Genomic DNA, 19,882 nt, shown 5'->3' on the forward strand with positions numbered 1-19,882 from the left:
ATGAAGAAACAAAAAAGGGCAATGAAGTGGCAATCTTTCCTTTGATGACAAAAAGAGGTGGCGGTCGAGGTATGATAGAAAAGACAAAAAATTACAATACTGGAAAATGCCTGATATCCCAAAAGACTCCGCTTGTGCGGAAGTGTGGATCCATGCTCCAAATAAGTCAAAGAAAGTCCAGAGGTGTGACCGACGAATGAGAGACGCGGGCATGGCCTGGAATCGAATTGTGGTCAGAATATTGGGCCATTTTTGCCAGCTTTTCTTTGATTTTGGGGTTTCCTTTACTCGCAGGCATTACACCCCTTCCCCTGTACCTTTTGTTGACCTGTCTTTTTTCTTATGTCATGCGGTATGCCGTCGATTCCTTTTGGTGTTTTATTAATCCGAATTTTTTATCAAATTTTTGTCCCGGGCCTGCAAAAACGTAAGATAGACTTGCTCTACTCACATGTGACGGAGAATGTTTTCCTCTCCCTTGCCATACTGCCTTCTCAGCTGATATTCATCGGGGGTGCCGCGCTCATGCCGGTGCAGTTGGGTATTTGAGGCTGGTGGAACATTTGCCGTGGGCTTTACAACGACTCGCAGCGGATTGACTGGAGCTTTGGCCTGTCAAACGAAAAGCAGAAATTGTGTTTGATGCCTGATCCTTCCGTAGCACGACCAGACGATAGAGAGAGTCGTTGTCGAAAAGTGCTAGTGCACAGCCATTCCCAAACTCGACCCGTCTGGCCTACCAACAGATGTTTCTGTTTATATTGATATCCGCTACTTTGGCCTTGTCTGTCCATCGCGCGCTTTCATCGTCGTGAGTGCAACGCCGGGGTCTCAAGGCTTTAAATTCGTGCTGGTCCATCGCCTTAAAATGATATGCTGGTGTTGGCGATGTGACGGGGGCTAAATTGGCTACAGATCCGGTGCTGCGCGCAAAAGTAGTCCAGTCCAGCCTAGCCTTTTTCCCCATACCATGTTGCACCTAAGATACGCTGTGCCCTACTCCGTAACGCCCCTGGTAAGATAACAGTTGACCGAAACAAGATACAGGCGCTACTCAGCCTGCTCACCCTACCACCTTGCTAAACTACAGCCCTGCATGGCCTGGCCAGGCCCCCTCCATCTCCCCCATATTCCAGTATTACGCCTTAGGCCCCTCCTGGTTTAGCTGCCTAAAGGCCCCCAAACATGCCCCTGGGCACTGACAGCTCCAATGGCGCTGGTGCTCGTCTTAGTGTTAGTGCGAGGTGCTGTCCCTTTGCGCCGGCGCAGACGATGATGCAGGCCCTAACGAGCCGGCGCACAGGCGGCTTGGAGGTGGAGGCCAGGCCACCCCAACTTACGCCAAACCGACGACCCTGCTGAAACAATACCAGATCTGCCCACTGGACAAACCAAAGGGCCACCTACAGTTGGGGGCTGCCCTCGCTTGGTCTCACCAATCTGAACAAAACGGCATCCTAAAACTAAGGCGCTCTCGCCTCCGCAAAGCAAAGCGCAAAAGTATGCATGTAAGGCAAGATGGCTTGGCCCTAAAGCATAAAAAGGACCTGGAAACACCCTGGTCAACAACGCCAGAGAAACGGAGCCCGTCCCAGCGGACGCTTCGGTAGTGTCCCCGGGCCACATACAAGAGAGGTCGTAACTATCTTCGGGCGCCGTTGCAAACTGCATCTTAAACTATATTGGCGGTGCGTTCTACAACGACATGGTTATTCCTACGAGCGACAACTGAAGGAAAGAGCTGCATCGTTCACATGTCTGTGCCGGGAAAGGTGCCGGAAAGGAGAGATGGGTGCCCTGTTCGAGGAGGGGGCGGTGCTTGAGACTCGCCGTAGACAGACCGAGCAGAGGACAAAACGCAAGTGGTTGTATGACGCGGCATCGGAAGCCGGAGGGGGTCTCTTGGGGAAGGCAGGTGAGGCAAAGAGTGAATTAGCTGCCCATTCGATTCTATCCCGCCAAATGCCGGGTGGTGGCGGGGGGAAGTGGCAGGAAACAGAGAAAGGAAAAAAAAGCGACGGGGTGGGTATTCGCAAAGTCGTCGGAGAGTACTTCCGAGTGTGAGAAATGGCGAGAAGAACAAAAAACAATCAGCCCCACCCAATTGGCAAAAGCACGAGCACACTACCTAATTCGGCATGCGATGGAAAGAGATGAAAGAAACATTGATTACGACGTTCCTGACCTTCTGTTCGTTTCTTGGTCCTGCGGATCTTAGACTATTTGGAGCGATCCAGGTTCTCGGGTTGGCGCTAAAACGCCTTGTGTAATGCTTTACGTCGAGAACGATGAACTCACAGCACCGATCATGGCCCGCAGAGAGCAAAAAAAGCGAACCATTCGAAAAAATGGCGCTTTCGTGCATCTGTCTGTGATTCGAACGGCGAGGCCCTGTAGGACACAAAACGGAGACATTTGTGGTGGGGGTGTGATGGTATTGAAGGCAATGGTCACGGTTGGAAGTGGCGGGGGTCGCCCCTCCACTTGTCTCCCGAAGTCGCTGACGAAGACAGACGTTCAGAGTGGGAGAGGGAGGGAATGTACGGAGTACTTTGACCTAGGGACTTTTGGACGCCTGTGGAGTATGACAGGAATGAGAGGCGCCCGCTGCGCCCACTAAAATCGCACAGTGTGTCTCGAACTGTGCATGCCAGTGCGTTCGAGCATTGGCGATTCTTTCTTCTCGCCTGGTTGGCCTTCTCGGCCAACTTCCAGCCCACCGCAACAAATTCACAGCGTCCCAGCTGGACTTGCTTTTTGCCGTGCAATGTAAGCTTTGGCCTCATATGCCGCCGTCAAACTGGAAGGAATAGCGGCTTCCCGAGAACCCGGGTCGCTGCTCATAGCCTATACTATACGCAGCTACCGGCGAAGCACAGTAGCAAGTTGTATTCGACGTTCAACAAAAGTTGGGGAAAGATGCGTCAAGAAGGAATGGGGGCCAACCACCAATGACAAAAGAACAACATTCACTTGTGGTCGTTCCTGCTGGGGGTCTGGTGAACTACGTCTCTCTCGGACAAATTCAGTGCGAACATAAAAACCCGTTTGCAAAGGGCCATTTCCGCAGTCTCAATTCCCGACCGCATATCGGCTGTCGTTCTCGCTGCGTTTTCGGAGGTTGCCCGTCGGCCCTTCGAACATTCCCAAGCCTTTTTGCCAGCCACACGCTCGGCAGATATTCCCACACCACCTGAACAGATCGGTATGAATAAAACGAGTTTTAATCAGGGCAACGGTCGTGCTATTACTTCTTACCGCATGAGTGCATCCACCTTGGACCCTCTTTCTTTTGCCTCTTGTGTGATTCCTCCCAGGCATTGTGGCATTGCTTCTCCCAGAGGTCCGAGAAGTACGTCGTAGAAAGCCACGAAAAAACACAAGAACAAAGGCAACATAGAAACAACAGGCTGGCAGGAAATCAAAGACAGCAAGAGGCAAACTTGATAAGAAATAATAAGAAAGAATGGATAGGAATGACGTTCAGAATGTATTCACGTTTCTGTTGATTTACTTGCTTTTTTTGTCCTATTATTTCCACTTCACCCTCTTCTTTTCCTACACGATGTGGCACACTTCCGTATCGTCCAAAAAAGCAAAATGAAAAAAATACTACTTCAAGCTCTCTAGGCACGGCGGCACATCGAGGTATCGTTCAGGTGAGCAGGCCCTCATTCCTTGCTGATAATAACTACGACCGGAGTTGTCCTTACCGTCTTGCAGTGTGGCCCGGTCGTCGTAATCAATAATCACGGACTCCTCCATGTTTACTACTGATTCCTTTTTTGACTAAATATTACCTCGTTGTGGCCAAAGAACATTGTGTTTTATCATGTGTGTGTGTGTGAGGTGGATAACTTATATGCCCCCCGTGATTTGTTTCTTCCACCGCACGTACCAAATGTGTCATACGCTCTCTGTTCTGTCTGTATGCACAAGACATGGGCCTGGCCCAGTTTCTAGAAAACGAACAGGTTCTCGCGCAAAAGTCCACTTTCATTCGGCGACCTGCAGGACTGCCTTAATATATTTTGGATCTTACCAGGAAAGGGATGCAGCTAGCATGACGAGTGTTTGAGAGGGGATGTCTCGATCCTACAATGTAATGCTTGCTCTTGTCACCCGTTTTTACTTTTACGTGAGCCCGGTTGTGCCAGCTGTTCTCGGACCAGGCCTACGACGTACGATGCGCATGCATTTTGCCGTCGTATTTGTTACTTTCTTTGTAATACCCGGTTTTCCATAGGAGTGTGTCTCGATCTTGGACGCACGGAGAAGTCTCGGTGGAAATACCCTGCGCACCGCCCAGTGTCTGTACTGGTGGAGGGTAGCATTCAATCATTGGCCGCCATCGCACATTTTTACATACAGCTGGCTCGTGTTTGTGGGATGCACCCTCGGGCAGGCAATGCAGCAGAGTGGAACGCTAATACAGCAAGACATGGGGTTGTCTTCCCAGCACGGACGCAACTCAGTCCCAACAGGCCAAGGCAGTGAGATACGGTAAACACAGGGAGTGGTCAAACGCAGGGCCTCATGCCAATAATACCACGACATTCCTCATAACGGGGCATTCATACTCCTGTCCATTCACCCGTGCCCAATGGTCGACGGCATCAATACCGCCCATGCAAGGCCGCAAACATGTCCGTTCTCGACACATGTTCCGTATGGCGCATGCTTCTGCATCTTTCTACATATGCTCCCTGTCTCTGTGCCGGAAAGTGGTAATCTACTGGAACAGGAGCAGATTGGGATGGAGGGAGAAGGAGTGAAATATACGGATCAGAAGCAGCGGCTGTTGGATGGAATACAAGGGAATGCAACGTCCTTACATGTTACATGCTTCTCTGCCATTTCCTCTTTTCCTGTTTCCCGCCGCAGCCGACATTATTCAAGGGAAATAAAGAAGCAAATGCCCAAAATAAAAGGGCAATCTCAATCAAGGGCATGCCAAACTGCCTGTCAGGATCGCACACGTGAGAACATCATTCACCCCCTATTTCCAGAGAAAGGCTCCCTTTTCACCATCCCACAGACACGAAAGTGCGGTGAGAGGGAGAGCAATAATTACGAGGACGTCCTGTGACACTCATTTCCTGCACAACGCGTCGGTAACTTTTCACCGGTTACCGACCTGCTGGTATTAGTGGCATTGGTGGACTTGGGAACGTACAGTAAAGAAGAAGTAGTGCCGTTCGTCAATTGTTTTGTCGTGACATCGCACCGCACCTCTGCGCCCTAACAGAATAAATAGCCCCCTTTTGCAGGGCGAACGATTTGTTTGCAGGGTGTCGAGGCACTACCGACTAACTACACGAGCTACCCTCAACGCCGGCGCAAAGGAGTTAGAGTGCGACATCACACCCTGAATGGAAGGGGCAGGTCAACAATCACAGGAAGACCCAAACAAGAAAGGATAGTTGGTGCCGTTGGGCAGGCCTTGAAATTCCCGGCGCTGTGGTGGACGCCAATCTGCCATTCTTACCTCAACGATTCCGAATCTCGGCTAAGCTAAACCAGGTAAGCCGTGAAAAAGGAAAGTGATCAAAAGGAAATAACGAATGGGAAGAATAAAGACGCGACAGGTGAGACCGGGGTGTCAACATGAGCTGAGAAAAGAAGAAGAAGAACGGAATGGTTAAGGAGGGGGCGTGCCAAGAGGAAAACGAGAGATGGGAGGGGGGAAAACATGACCAAACAGGAAGGAACAGAGCTGGGGTCCAAACAGGAAAGGAAAGAAGACGGAGAAAGGAGGAGGCCGAAAAGGGGTGTCTCGAAACAGAAAGAACAGGGTATATCGGATGAGCTCAGATGGGGAGAAGAATACAGAGCAGGAACTACCAAACAGAGCTGGCCGAAGAAAGAAGTAGGGATAGAAAAGGGACAAAACTCACGCCTGCTCCGAGCATTTCTGCAAGATGCTCCGTCGATGAGAAAGTGTCCATCGGAAGAGAACAACAATCATTACGGAGCATCACTAGGCCGATTTCTCAAGCACGCCCCAGTGTCGCATCGCGTTGAGCACAGTCCAGGGGGCAGCTGAGAAATGACGGCAGGTCGGTTCCGTGACCATGCGGTCGTTTTTGGTTCCTTTTGGATGACAAGGACCAACGAGGGGCCTCTGGCACCAGGCACGATAAATTGCGGCGTGTGTTCAGCCCCCAAATACGCGCATCGCCACTCATAGCATCGCGCTTTGGGATGTGACCAGGTCCAGGACTGGGAAGACAAATGAGGGTGGTGGAAACAGACAGGGAACAAGGGCCAGTCGCGAGGAGAAGAGAGGGGACATCGACCGACGGCCATCGGTCGCCTATTCCGTGCGGGATTGCGACGTAATTCCATTGTACTTGCAGAGTTTGTGTGTCATTGACAAGCTACATATCTATTGCACTCTGTATGTCGTACTCTGTATATCTACTTCTTACATCTATTTGTTTTCCATCACGAAAACGTCGATCGCGCTACAGAACGACTAGCAGCTTTTCGCAGCCTTGCGCGAACGTGTCGCCGAGCCGCCGTTGCCGCTAGGTCCAAAGCTGCTTCGTTTAGATGCTGTGCTTCCACCAAACGGCGTCAAAAATGCGCCGGCGCAAGGCTGGCGTGAAGAAAGCCACATGGCTTTCTTCCCCTTGGTCTACTGTCGTACTCCGCTGTTGCAAGGAAAAGTCCACTTCTTTCCTAGAGTTATTCCTATGGTGAAACCGTAAGCTGCGTTTTTAAAACGTCTTAACTTGGACTGGTTCACTTTGGTTCCTTCACAAAATGACCAGCCTCGTCTTCCTGGATTCTTGATAGTCCTTAGTGCCGCACACCTGAGAAGCAACGAGGAATATCAAGGCTTTCGATACAGGCCCGAACCTAGCAGCTCTACGACATTACAGCGCGACAAACCTGGCACCTTAAGGCTAGTTTTAAACGCTGGACACGATGAGATATTTACGGAATACCGAGTGTTACAACCAGATGCATCCAACGAGGGCCAGTCTAAAGTCAGAGTTCAACCGAAAAGTTTACTGTAGAGGATGGGAATCGAGATCGTGGAGCCAGGGGCGCTTCATTATAAAACTTATGAATAGACAGTGCTGGGGTTTCATTGTTAATGTATCATTTTGTCCGGGACATAATTCACCGTTATTATTGGTATTGCTTCCAATATTTTAAGTAATTGTCTGTTGAAAAAACTATAAATCCAAATATAAACAAGCAATAAAACTGCCGCCGAAAATATGGAGGCCAAAGATGTCAAACAATAAACAATTGAAAAATCTGCAGAAAAACAAAACAAGTAAAACAGAAACAACCAAAACCACCAAGTAATTCCAATATCACACACAGCTTTCCCACAGCTATCCCCAACGCATACGGCCGCCAAAACTTTGGAAACAAGGCTTAGCAGCTTCCCAGACCCGTTCGCGCCCAAGCCTGTATGATACCCTGCCCCTACAAGTCGCCGTGCTTTTGTCCGAGGGAAAAGACAACGACCGAGGGACAAAACGTTTACGAAAGAACACAGAGACGTGTGTAGTTGTGTTGACCTTGTCACAAGTCTCACGGCGAGAAAGAAAAAAAGAAACTCTTGGTAAAAGTAGATGTAATTTGCCAAGTATATTGGCATATTGTCCGAAGTCTAAGAGTTTCCTTGTGATGTTTTCCCGCCTCTCGTTCTACATAAACGCCAACAGAAAGGGCAGACCACGGTGTAATGAAAAGGACGATGTAAGAAAAGTGGTAAGAGCAAGGGAAGAAGAACGATGTAAAAAACAAACCAATTAGTGGCAGTAAAACAAAGGAAAATAACGATAAAAACAAGACGACGTCGTTGGCCAAGGCGAGAACACTGGGATCAGTGAGGATCGATAGTAACGCGCTTGCCAGACTGGATCGCTTTTTGGGAGAGATTCGCAAATGAAAGATGGTCTACTCCGTGCACAGCACCCGTGACGAACCGTGACGGACGTTACTGATGAAACTCCATCGCTTACCACCGGCGGTTATTGACCGGCATGGCATTGGCACCGCCACCGCCACCTAAGATTAGAAAAATGTTAGTCCTTTGTTTCGAGCAAATCAAACCGGACAGGACAAGATTAGAAAGCCGCGGGAAAAACAAAAACAAAAGGCTTTTCAGAATATACCTCTGTGTCCGCCACCGCGGTAACCGCCACGACCACGGTAACCACCGTACCGGCCGTGGCCTCCGCCACCACCACCGTATCTCACCATCTCGGCAAGGCGCGGGTCAATGCTCTGCTTGGCCTCCTGCAGCACACCAACGAGATCACGGGCCTGCTTAGCATCTATAGAGACGATTGTTAGTATGTGACAAAAGGAGTGAAGATTGGGGATGGGGTTTGCAACGTACTATCAGTAGTGAATAGGGTGATGGCCGTGCCAGTGGCACCAGCACGACCTGTACGGCCAATACGATGGATGTAGTCCTCCGAGTTGTTGGGGTAATCATAGTTGATGACGTGAGTGATGTTGCGCACGTCTTCATGACAGAAGAAAAAAAGCATTTGGTTAGCATACTACAAATGGCATGTGGCCGCAAGCAGCGGCGGGCGAACTGGAAAACGAAGGCGTAAAAAAATACAACGACAACAATCTCACTACGATGGGCTCCAGCAGATACGAAGGCGACCGCGCTACGGCGGGTATGCCGCAGTGTACGGAAGTACTCGTGTTCTGGAGCCCCCTTTTCAGCACTTTGCTCCCGGGTATATGGGGCTGTCCGTTGCGGAGAAAGAAAAAAACACAGGAGACGTCGTACGACGTCTGACATACGCGACCGCAAGGAGAGCCTGCGTGTGTTTTTTTCTGCCTGAGAAAAAATGACGGTAGGTGGTTCCATGGGAAAGGTCCCTGGAACCTATTCCAGGTAGGAACTGATGCCTTGGAGACAACTTGATCAGACCAGAGGCAGGGAATCAAGACAATTGCCAACCCTACACTTGAACCACGGGGAGAGAAAGAACCGGTGCAAGTATAGGACCAGGAGCGAAGGATAGCAAGAGCGAGATAGGCGCAGAGCGGTAGACCGCTTGACGTTGTTTTCTCTTGCTCTTTGCAACGCGTCCGACCCAAGACATCACCTGTAAAAAGACTGGCAAAGCCAAGAGCACGAAGCTCGAGAGCAGGCCAGCTGTGTCAAGTTTGCGCAATCAAGAAAGCCCCTAAACATAAGAGTAAAGCACGACAAAGCTCGCGTTGCTGTTGGCGTTGTAGATTTCGGGGGAAGACGATGGTGGGTGGAGGGGACGGTGAAGGGACGCAGGCGTAAGGTTTTTGGTTGGAAATGGACGACCGTGTCGAACGATCGATCAATCACGATAAAGGGGAGGTGGTAAGGGGCATCATGGGCAAGAGTTGGGAGTGAGACAGTATGATGGGAAGCGTAGGGGACGGGGTGGCGGGTGCTTGTAGTATACATACCAATACCACGGGAAGCCACATCAGTGGCAACCATGACGGGCGACTTGCCAGTCTTGAACTGGTCAAGAACCCAATCGCGCTCGTTCTGCTGCTTGTCACCGTGGATGGACAGTGCGGGCCAGCCGTCCTGGCGCAGGAAGCGGGTGATGTCGTCGGCGACACGCTTGGTTCCGGTGAAGATCAGGACCTTGTTGGCCTTCTCCTTGTCATCGAGAGCTTTCTCGAGGTGCTTGATCATGCGGTCACGCTTCTCACTTTCGGTAACAACCTCGACAATCTGGGTGATGCGGTGGTTGGCCGACAGGTCGAGGGAGCCAATGTTCACTTGGATGAAGTTGGTCAGGAAATCGGAGGCGAGGTTGCGGACCTCCTTGGGCCAGGTGGCGGACCACATGAGGGTCTGGCGATCGGGGCGGATTTGGCTAATGATCTTGCGGATCTGCGGCTCGAAACCCATGTCCAGCATGCGGTCGGCTTCGTCGAGAACCAGGTAGGTGACACGACGCAGGTTGGTCTTGCCAGACTCGAGCATGTCAATCAGACGGCCCGGGGTGGCGATACACACCTCGACACCGCGCGACAGGTCGCGAATCTGGGGACCCTTGGGCACACCGCCGTACACGCAAGTGTTGCGGATGCGCGAGGATCTGCCGAACTTGGTAATCTCCTGCTGGATCTGGACAGCAAGCTCACGCGTAGGGGCGAGGACGAGGACGATAGGGCCGTCACCCGGGGCCAGCAGGGGCTGGGCGTTGATGTGAACAATGGAGGGCAGACAGTAGGTCAGGGTCTTTCCGGAACCTGTCTCGGCAATACCGACAACATCACGTCCAGACAAAGCCATGGGCCAGCCCTGGGACTGAATGGCAGTGGGGGCAGGGAAGCCCTGGGCCTTGACTTCGTCAATAACATAGCGGGGGAATCCAGCCTCGTCAAAGGTCTCGACAGGCTTAGGGACGTCCTTGCCAGTGACAGCAATGGAGTGCTCGCGACGGAACTTCTCGACCTCGCCAGACGAGCGCTCGGTGACGCTGGGGTGCTCCTTGTAGAAAGACTTCTCGAACTTGGGGAGGGCATCCAGATCCCACTCTTGCTTGTGCAGGTTGGCGCCGAGGGCAGACATGCGGTCACCACCGCCGCCACCGTAGCCGCCGCCGTAGCCACCGCCACCACCGCCGTAGCCGCCGCCGTAACCACCACCATGAGAGCTGAAAGAGACGTGTTAGCACAATGAGATCTAAAGAAGAAAGTGAGAGAGGATGAAGAGAAAGAAAGAAAATAATGCCAAAGAGATCGAGAACAGAGAAGACCACTTGTCGCTGACCCGCAGTTTCAATCGACGCCCGATCTGAACACAGACTCTAGACCCTGACTGTAGCTGCTTGCCAAAGGCGAGGAGCGGCCGACTCTGTCACATCACAAAAAGACATACCCGTACCCGTTGGAGTAGCCGCCATCACGATGGCCGCCATTGGAGTAGCCACCGCCGCCGCCGCGCGAGCCACCGTAACCGCCGCCGTAAGACATTGTTTGCTAGATTGTTTTGTTTTGGTTGCTAGGGGAAGTGAGATAAGAGCGAGAAGGCGACAGAAGTACAGGGGAGGCGCGAAGTCGAAGGAGTGTCGGGGTGCAAAAGGCGATGCTTGTCGAAAAATGAGGAGGAAACGATGGATGAGCGAAAAGCGAGAGGCTGTGTAGAAGGAGAGAGGAAGGGGAGAGAGCGACGGTGATGAAAAAGGATGGGAATAAAGGGAGCAGGAGGAAAGTTTAGAATTTTCTATCGAAACTTTTTTTTCTCTGGCTAGTCTAGTCGCTTTTCTGAAAATTTCAGGCGAGAAGGGACCGTGGCCCAGCATAGACAGATCCACTTTTCTCTTTTTCTATGGTATTTTGCCTGCCTTTGTTATCTTATCCGCCTCGTTGCTGTCGCCACATCACGTGATATTGCCTTTTGAGTCTTTTGATCCCTAGCGCCACCAGAACCAGCAAAGGCGGTCAACAGCCACCGAGTTAGCGTATGAATAGCGCACCAAGCCCAACGTGCTGTATATTACTCTGCGCTGTACATATTCCAAAAGCCAATCTCCATCTGTATCATCCCACCGTCGTTAGCAGTGAATAAGCAAGCAAATGAAGCCGGGCTAGGGTTAATATGTACCTTGATCGCTTGCTTGAAGATCTTGATCAATTCTTCGATTCTGGAGGCCGACTGCAGGACGGCATGCCGTTCGATCTTGTCTGTTTTGATGGTCAGCCGGCTTCACGTTTGTATTGGGGGCAAAGCAGTGCAGGCGTACCCATTGTTGCCTTGGCCACGACACCATAGTCGTCGTTGGTGTAGTTCTCTACCCACTTCCAGTACGGGTGTGTGTCATCCTTGTTCGTGGCATGCGTTTGATGGAGGGCACGAGCTGCGGCGCCGTATCCAAGCACGCAGGGAGCGAGTGCGACCTGCAGGGCAAACCAGTCTTCCGAGTGGCCGATGTCGAGGATGTATCTGCTGTAGGCAGTGCAGGCAATGTTCTCCTCAGTGGCCTCCATGTCTTGTTTGGCGAGGCCAAACTCGGCACAGAACTTCAGATGCAACTGCATCTCGTGCTCCACTCCTTGGACCAGAGCTGCCGACTTTTGGGCACAAATTGCCAGTTAGAAAAGGCTGGACCGGGATCTCGACGACGACTGTGATACCACTCACGCTGACAATGTCCGGCATGTTCTTGGACTTGTACGCGGCCAGCGCGCCCGCTCGTGCAAAATGAACCTGGTGCCTGTTAGGAAGTCTCATATTATGCGCTTTTTTGTTTGGTGTTCGGGAAACAAGGGCGTGTGGTAGGGTGGCACGAGAATGGTCAGCGACAGCACACACCAAGTAGAGGTAGTCCTGGGTCAGGTAGCCTTTGAAAGACTCGCGGGGCAGGGTGCCCGCACCGAGTGCCTTGACAAACGGGTGGTTGACAAACTGGTGCCAGATGTCGACGACATCTGGACGTTCAAGGACATAGTCCAGGAAATGGCCACGGGAAAACGGCAGAGCGAAGAGCGAGTGGAAGTGGTTGAGAGGACCGTGGCCTTTGCCAAGGCGGGGTGCGTGGCGGATCGCGGCGTCGATGTACCGGCATGCAGCACGAGCTGCGGCCTCGACATCGAGGCCTTTGGCCAGGTTTGACGCAATGGCGGCTGTGAGGAGGCGAAGAAAAGACTTAGACGGCGAATCGGACACCTACACCACGAGGATCACCGAGACAAACTTACATGCTAAAGAGCAGCCCGTTCCGTGGGTGTTCTTGGAGTCTTGGTACTGGCTCTCGATGCGGATCAGTTGACCATCTCGCCCCGCGAGGACGTTGACAATAAGTGCCCGGTCTACGTCCGTCTTGGCGACACTGTAGTCGGCTTTGAATGGGGTGTGGCCGCCCTTGGCCAACACCCATGTCGAGCCGAGGTTGTCGCACGCCAGCCGCGCCAACCGCTCCAGATCTGCGACGGTTTCAATGGGCTCGTCTTTGCATCCCAACAGAAGCTTGAGCTCGGGAATGTTGGGAGTCAGAACGTAGGCAAGTCTGGCCAGTTTGCCAAAGTCGGCCAGGGCCTCCGGTGGCAGCAATGTTGCGCCTGTCGTGGCTACCATGACCTAAGCCGGAAACGTTTGGCAGTCAGCATGATGTACCGTGCCTTTCCATGCTGTCTTCCGGTTTCCAGCCCTACAACACACAACTTACGGGGTCGATCACAGATTTGGTGACGGCTCGTTGTTCCAACGTGTCGGCCACGAGCTTGATCGTCTCGGCCGATGCCAGCATCCCTGTTCATGTAGTTAGTGAATGTCCGTTGTTTGGGGACGCAGCGCTGCCATGACTCGCCTGTTTTCACGACATCGACACCAATGTCGTCAAAGCAGGCATCGATTTGCTGCTTTAGAAACTGGGGCGGAATCGCATGAATGCCATAGACGCCGAGAGTGTTTTGCGCCGTCAGGGCCGTCGTGGCCGTCATGGCATAGCATCCATGGGCGGCAATGACCTTTTGGTCTGCCTCGAGGCCGCTGTGCCGTCATAGATAAGTCAGTAACTCCATGAAGCCCAATAATTCCCATAAGTCTAGCTGCAACGTCGCCCGGTTGCCATGCGTCATGGGAAAATAAATCACAAAATTATGAAGCCGAAAACCGGCGGCCGGCGGGAGGAGCGATTTGGGGAAGCTAGGAGAGCCCAGCCAAATAAAAGTCAATAAAGTCAGTCGGGTCATACGTACGCGCCGCCGGAGCTGTCCGAGCCTGCAATCACCAAGATCCGCCTGCTGTCCATTGCTGTTGCTCTTGTGCTTGCTGCAAGTCCCGTTGATGTTGCCGGGAAACAGGCGGGGAGGGGGGTGGGAGGCAGGACAATTTTTGTAGATGTCCTTTGCCAAGGCCGGCCGGAAAGGATATCATCGGTCATAAACGGACATTCTATATTTCACTCAACACAAAGTAATATGCCTTGTATTCTCGCTAGAGGGGAGCTACAATCGGTGGGGGCGGGACTGGAAGCGGCTTGCGACGTAATCGAAATACCGCTACGGAAATAAAATAGTGCACCTGAAATGGTCTTCAAAGTTGCTGCCATTAAACAAGGCTTCGAAAATACTTTATTTGTTCTTTGCTCATTTTATGGCAATTTTCTGTCGTCAAAAAAAAAGGACGAGTAAGGTTGTAAAAATAGTGACACCGGTAGTATTCATAAATACAACAAGACACCCAAGACGCTCCGCGTATTGGGTTAGTTTTGGCCCTCAAAATGTATAATAGTACAAGAAACAATGATGATTTTGCCAGCCGAGGAAGCGAGCCTTATCTCGCTGGCCGTCGTCTTGCCGTGTCTCGACGCTGGAGCTCCGCAGGGTCGCTGATGCTCCGTTGCCGCTCTGTTTTTTGTTCGTCGCCTGAGCTGTCTTCGTCTTCTTCGTCCCCTTCGTCCTCTTCCTCTTCCTCTTCCCCTTCCTCGCTGTCGCCGGGGCCAGACGCTTCCTCGTCGTCGGTATCTTCTCCGAGGCCGTCGCTGTCCTCGTCTTCTCCACCTTCATGCTCTCCTCGCACAGCTCGGCCGCCCTCGTTTGCATGGCCTTTGCCCGTGTACGTTGGCGCCTCCTCTTCCTCCTCCTCTGAGTCATCTTCCTCTTCCTCCGACTCGTCCCCGTCCTCCTCAAACACAATGCCCCGCATCACACTTGGGTCGAACAGGTCAAGTACCATGCGCCGGATGCTCAGTGGATAGTGCCGGCATTCGAGCTGCGAAAGAACCTTGCGGAACAGTCTTGGCTGCCGGAATGGAGCAATGCCCTCCTTATTCTTAATGTGCATTAGCTCAGACGCTGCACGCTTCACAATGACCATGTTGCCTAGGTCGACAACGAGTTCCAAGATCCGTTGGTTTGTCGGATCGGCATCCAAGATTACAGCGGCAGCCTCCCCGGCGGATTCTGCCGCGGTAAGGGATGCCGGCGTGTCGTCGCCTGGAATGGTGTCCGCCCGGGGCCGGAAGGGGACAGCGGGCAGCTCGGTTTTTGCAGTCTTCTGCGAGGCCGGCAATACGATCGATGCGGGGGATGCGTATTGCCAAGGGTCGAGAGAGAACAGTTGGGACAGGTCGGACGGTATGCAGAATCCAAGTGATGCGCCAAGCATGTTTGTGTTGGAGTCCCAGCCAAACTCCGACAGGATCTCCAAGCCATGCAAAGAGCGCGAGATGAGGCCCATGACAAAAAAGGCCGTGCCGCGCAGACTCATGATCTGCTGGTGCCGCGCGATGTTAACCACCTGCTCGACAACGTCGCAGCTCTCGAGGAACGGTGCACCAAGCTCCATGGCACCGACATTGCCAACAGCCCACAGGCAGCCTTTGACCTTGGTGATCAGCTCGGCATCGGCCGTCTGCATACCGTAATCCCGGATGGTGGTGGCAAATTCGTCAAAATGCCCCTTTTCGCGCAAGAGCCGGCAGCCCTCTTCGGTCCGTGTGAGCTCGCGATAGAAGTGTGGTGGAATGTGCGCATCTGTGTCGACATCGCTCTCGTCGGCGAAAACAGGTATTCGTCCAAGCTGCTCGTCGGAACTCTCAACGAAGGCTCGCGCCAGACTTGCCTCAATCAAGTCCACGTAGGCGTCGTTGCGACCGAGGAACCAGTCGTCCATCTCGTTGCTGATGTAGTCCAATCCGTCCAGGTAGTGGTAGCCGATCGAGGTTGACAAGAACCGTAGTAACAGAGGTGCGCCGATTTCGCCAAGATGGTCGAGCGCCGGCCGGCACTCAACGATAAACTCGAGTGAATGTTTACTGTTGCAGGCCTTTTCGAGGATCTTGACGGCCGTGGCGCAGACTTCGACTTCCGGGTCGTAGAGCTGGGTCACGAGTAGCTGGATTGCCCACTTTGAATCGCCTACGCCGTTGCTGAGCATAGCAACCGAGCTGGATCGAACGACATACTTGCGAAGCACGTTCGTGGCATGGATGCGGATGTCCTTTGTCCCTGCGGTCAACGCTTTCGACAGCAGAACGCGCTGGTGGCCGTTGACCGAGTAGTCGAAGTTGGACAAGAGCAGCTTGATCAGATCCGGTCGCTGTTTCAGGTCGACAATGTGGTACATCATGTTGAACATGCGCCACCGCTCCATCATCTGGAGGCCCCTGGGATCGCTGCTCAGGACCCCAATCATCGGCAAGTAGCCACCACAGAGCGTGTCCGTTAGCCTGTCTTTGGCAAACATTGGATACTGGGCTGTGATGCCACTGGTTGGATCGCATTGGGCCAGACACTCCGCCATTTGTCTGATCAGTTTGCTGTCGCCCAAATAACGGAAGCCCTCGGGTGTTTGGAGCAGCGTGTGGAACAGCGCACAGCCAACGCGGACGTATTTTTGGGTGCCTTTTGTGCTTTTCATGTCGGAGAACTTGTACTTGAAGGGCCGGTAGAAACTCAACAGCCGCTTGACGAACTTGGAGGCACGGACCGCCTCTTCAAGGCGCTTCCCGTTGAGCAGAGGACCTTCAATGATCTTCAAAATAATGTCCCAGTTCCACTTGAGATAGTTGGAGCTGTTGACGACGCCCGAGTCAAGCTGTAGTTGGCGGAATGTGGCTTCATCGAAGCTTAGGTTTGCACCAGCCTTGGGCTGCTCGTCTAACAGGGTTGAAAAGTCGACGCTGTGGTGAGCGAGGTCTCCACCGGTGACCCAATACGATGGCGTTGAACGGTACAGCGTTCGACTGACACTGCTAATCTGATAGACTGTAGCACTGGCAATGAAATGCGATTCGTCCTGGAAACTTGCGGCCGCCGCAAATAGCTCTGGGAGCAATTGCAAGTCTTTGCTCCATGATGGCGGAAGAAGGCGACTCGACAGACGGAGGACTTCGCCGATGAGAAGCGTAGACTTCCGCCTCAGCATTGGGTTGTCTATATCTTGGGTGAGATGCAACAAGTGAGGTAGAAGGCCAGATTTGATGAACACAGCCAGGAGAAGAGCTGTATAATGCTCCACAAAATTTTGCTCGCCACCGTCGTCATCAGAATATGACACACCAGACGGTTTTGCCTCTGTTGACGACTTGAGGCTCGCCACGCGGCCATATGTGGTCAAGCGGCGGCCGGCAAGAAAGGATGTAGCCCAGGCCGGCGACTTGATGCGCAGGAGCGAGTAGATGAGCTCTAGTACCGTTTCCCTTATGGAAGGGCTAGGAAGGGCAAGGCTCGCAACAAGGGATCGTATGGCCCGAAAATCGTACATCGACAAAGTCATGATGCCAGACCATGTCTTGAGGGCGGATGAGATTGCTTTGGCATTCTGCTTGAGGACCGCTTCGGTAGCAAAGAACTGATCTGTGAAAGCGGTAAACAGCACCTCCAGTTCGTGCCCGGGTCGCAGATATTTTCTCCGCTGTGGTGCGTCCAGGAGGAAGAGAATTGCAGAAGTCAAGCTCTCCGGTGCTTTGTACGAGCCATCTGACAAAGCTTCAGACAGAGAAGAGAGGCCACCCGACGCAATGAGCAGGCCCGGGTCGCGAACCAGAATCTCAGCCAATGTCTCCAGGCAGATCGGGCGCAATCTATCTTCAGCTGATTCGGCCACAGCGGCAATGGTGCGGACGACAGCCCGTGACAGCTCGCGGACACCGTCTTTTGTCTCTAAGAAGGCTCTCACAAATTTGAGCGCCTGCTCTCGCTCTACATCGGCCTTGCGGTCTTTGATCAGAGACAGAACAACGAAATAGTCCGTATAGAGCGTTCTGATCTTCTTGAGGGAGGTGACGTCCGAGATAGCGTATCGCGTCATGCGGTAGGCAGCTGCCATGATTTCTCTGTGGTCACTAAGCAGCATGTTCTGTATGCGCACGCCAAACACAGACCAGACAAGATCGTATTTCAAGGTCGGGTGGCGCTTGAAAAGGTCGACAAGAGAGTTTGCGCGGGCGACGTAGTACTCTGGGGGCATGCCTTCAACCTCTAATGCTCGTAGAATCTCTGCTAGAACAAATGTCGGCGATTCCGTCTGCTCTTCCACATCCGAGCCAGCTCCGCTGCGTGACGTATGTTGTGGAGACCGCAAGCCAGCTGGTAAGGGAGCTGGCTCTGGGCGCACCTTGGAGGGTGTCGAAGGTGCCGGCCGGGGTCGTTGAAACTCGGTGATCTTACTCCGAATTTCTCTGATGCGCTGGTTGGAAGAAGAGAGTTCTGCCTCAACGCGTAAGCGCTGGTCTTTGGTCTGTTTAGCCTTTTTGCTGTTCAGGGCTTCGAGCATGTTCTCGCTGCCTTCCTTAATTTTGAGCTCTCGGTTGAGGAGATCTTTTAATGCAGCAAGAGACCGCTCGATCTCTGCCGTGTCATCGTCTTCGTCGAAATCGTCGATATCTGGGAGTTTGTCGGTGTTGTACATGTCAAGCCGGGAGCCGCCACGAGACGTTGGGGCCTGGCGCGTGTCCGATACAAAACTCCCTGGAGCGGGAGAAGGGTTCAGTGACGATCCTCGAGGAGTAAACATCACCGAAGAAGCTGCAAGGCTCCGGCCACCGAATGACGCGGCCGCATTCGTGGAGTTGGGTATTTGAAGGCCATCACGATCAAAGCTGGTCCGTGGTGGGTTCGCGGTGGTAGCACCTGTTGTTTGCTGAGCAGCAAAGGACCTCTGCGTGGGCGTTGCCGAAGCACCCAGCATCGGGGTAGGTCCGGCCATCAGCTTCTAGCTGTGCACACGGTTTGCCGGCGTACACATCCGGCGATGTTGCGCATTCGCGATGGCAGTTGGAGGTGGATGCAAGGGTTGGACGTCGCACGAGGTTCGACCCCAGGATCGTCGCTATCAGGGCAAGCCGGGGAAGGTGGCAGGTAAAGAGCTTATAGTCGGATGCCTGTCCGCGATGACTGGGCCAGCCAGAACATGGTATTCTAAAGCAGATAGATGGAGGACCGCGAAAAGGAGGCTACTGCCAATCGGGTCGTTCTTTGGGAGGTACGTTAGAATGTTGAAGCGACTCGCCAAAGTCGACCGTTATTGCGTGGTGTGGAAAGGACCTATTGTGAGAGTATCTTTTGCGAACAAATTGTTTTACAGTTGATGGGCATCCGGTGCTGTTGATGCTGCGCGTTTGGTCGTCTATCTCGATTAACACAGACTGCTCCAGGACCACGATGGTGCTCGTTCCAGTCCACAGCCGTCATGGCTGGTGGCTCCTGCTATGCTGGACTAAGCCAAAAAATGGCAGGCTCACTACAGGCACTGCGCCCCACTGTAATTTGCATTATGTAATATTCTCAGGAGGGGCTAATGTGTAGTTGTGGCTTAACAGCCGCAATCACGACCTGCAAAGCCGCTTGCTCTTGAAAACCTCTGAACGCATACTGCACCTCTCGTACTCCGTAATACATCGTACAACCAATTGGTGCATCTATTTAGGACGGATGACGTCGAAAGAGTCTGATGCAACGTACATCTCCTCAATTCATATTCGTATCGATAAGCGTTTCCTTGTAACCGATTAACGGCCTGGATATTTAACGTCTGTGCCTCCAATATGCTTGAGGGTCGCTCATTCCTCCGAAGCCCGCAGCAAAAACCATCGTCGAAGTGGCTATCGGCGGGCTCCGGTTCTCCACTTTTCTGCCTCACCTATGTACATCCCACCAGACCTTCTGCACCACAGGCGGAGCTTTGCAAACCATCATAGACCGTTCGGCCCGTCAGGCACATGGAAAGTTGCGCCCCGCCAGATCCTGGGCTTCGATAATGCACCGCGCCATCCTTTTCTGCTCTGGGCCGATGCAAATGGCGTTTTCCGTCGCACGCGGCCGAGATTTCTCTTTTGTCGATTTGTGTTGCTTCTCTGCGCGCCGTAACAAGTTGATCGCTGCCTATCGCTCCTTCCAGATTGCACAGTTGTGCTTGTAGTATCAAGGAAATAGAAGCAACCACGAA

At 52.7% G+C, this 19,882-nt stretch overlaps 5 protein-coding genes across 5 annotated transcripts; 1 reads left to right on the forward strand and 4 right to left on the reverse strand.

Moving 5' to 3' along the window:
* Nucleotides 1–1,788: 1,788 nt before the first annotated feature.
* On the forward strand, nt 1,789–2,064 carry SPSK_10820 (uncharacterized protein; the record flags this gene model as incomplete). The annotated part of the gene is made up of 1 exon (XM_016737087.1): nt 1,789–2,064. The coding sequence occupies one exon, from the start codon at nt 1,789–1,791 to the stop codon at nt 2,062–2,064; it is 276 nt and encodes a 91-aa protein (XP_016591074.1).
* Nucleotides 2,065–7,984: 5,920 nt separating this feature from the next.
* SPSK_08039 (uncharacterized protein) lies at nt 7,985–8,522 on the reverse strand (the record flags this gene model as incomplete). Its single annotated transcript, XM_016734690.1, has 3 exons — nt 7,985–8,034; nt 8,142–8,303; nt 8,369–8,522. 3 exons carry the CDS (start codon nt 8,520–8,522, stop codon nt 7,985–7,987), a joined length of 366 nt encoding a protein of 121 aa, XP_016591075.1.
* Nucleotides 8,523–9,094: 572 nt separating this feature from the next.
* SPSK_07272 (ATP-dependent RNA helicase DDX5/DBP2) lies at nt 9,095–10,965 on the reverse strand (the record flags this gene model as incomplete). Its single annotated transcript, XM_016733936.1, has 2 exons — nt 9,095–10,646; nt 10,871–10,965. 2 exons carry the CDS (start codon nt 10,963–10,965, stop codon nt 9,095–9,097), a joined length of 1,647 nt encoding a protein of 548 aa, XP_016591076.1.
* A 523-nt stretch (nt 10,966–11,488) lies between these two features.
* On the reverse strand, nt 11,489–13,742 carry SPSK_10761 (hydroxymethylpyrimidine/phosphomethylpyrimidine kinase; the record flags this gene model as incomplete). The annotated part of the gene is made up of 7 exons (XM_016737048.1): nt 11,489–11,527; nt 11,597–11,676; nt 11,736–12,063; nt 12,134–12,615; nt 12,691–13,059; nt 13,158–13,480; nt 13,690–13,742. 7 exons carry the CDS (start codon nt 13,740–13,742, stop codon nt 11,489–11,491), a joined length of 1,674 nt encoding a protein of 557 aa, XP_016591077.1.
* A 524-nt stretch (nt 13,743–14,266) lies between these two features.
* SPSK_06878 (cytosolic regulator Pianissimo) lies at nt 14,267–18,625 on the reverse strand (the record flags this gene model as incomplete). The annotated part of the gene is made up of 1 exon (XM_016733551.1): nt 14,267–18,625. One exon carries the CDS (start codon nt 18,623–18,625, stop codon nt 14,267–14,269), a length of 4,359 nt encoding a protein of 1,452 aa, XP_016591078.1.
* Nucleotides 18,626–19,882: the final 1,257 nt, after the last annotated feature.

The sequence above is a fragment of the Sporothrix schenckii genome, assembly GCF_000961545.1.
Source record: "Sporothrix schenckii 1099-18 chromosome Unknown Cont41, whole genome shotgun sequence".
Classification (NCBI taxonomy): Eukaryota; Fungi; Ascomycota; class Sordariomycetes; order Ophiostomatales; family Ophiostomataceae; genus Sporothrix; species Sporothrix schenckii.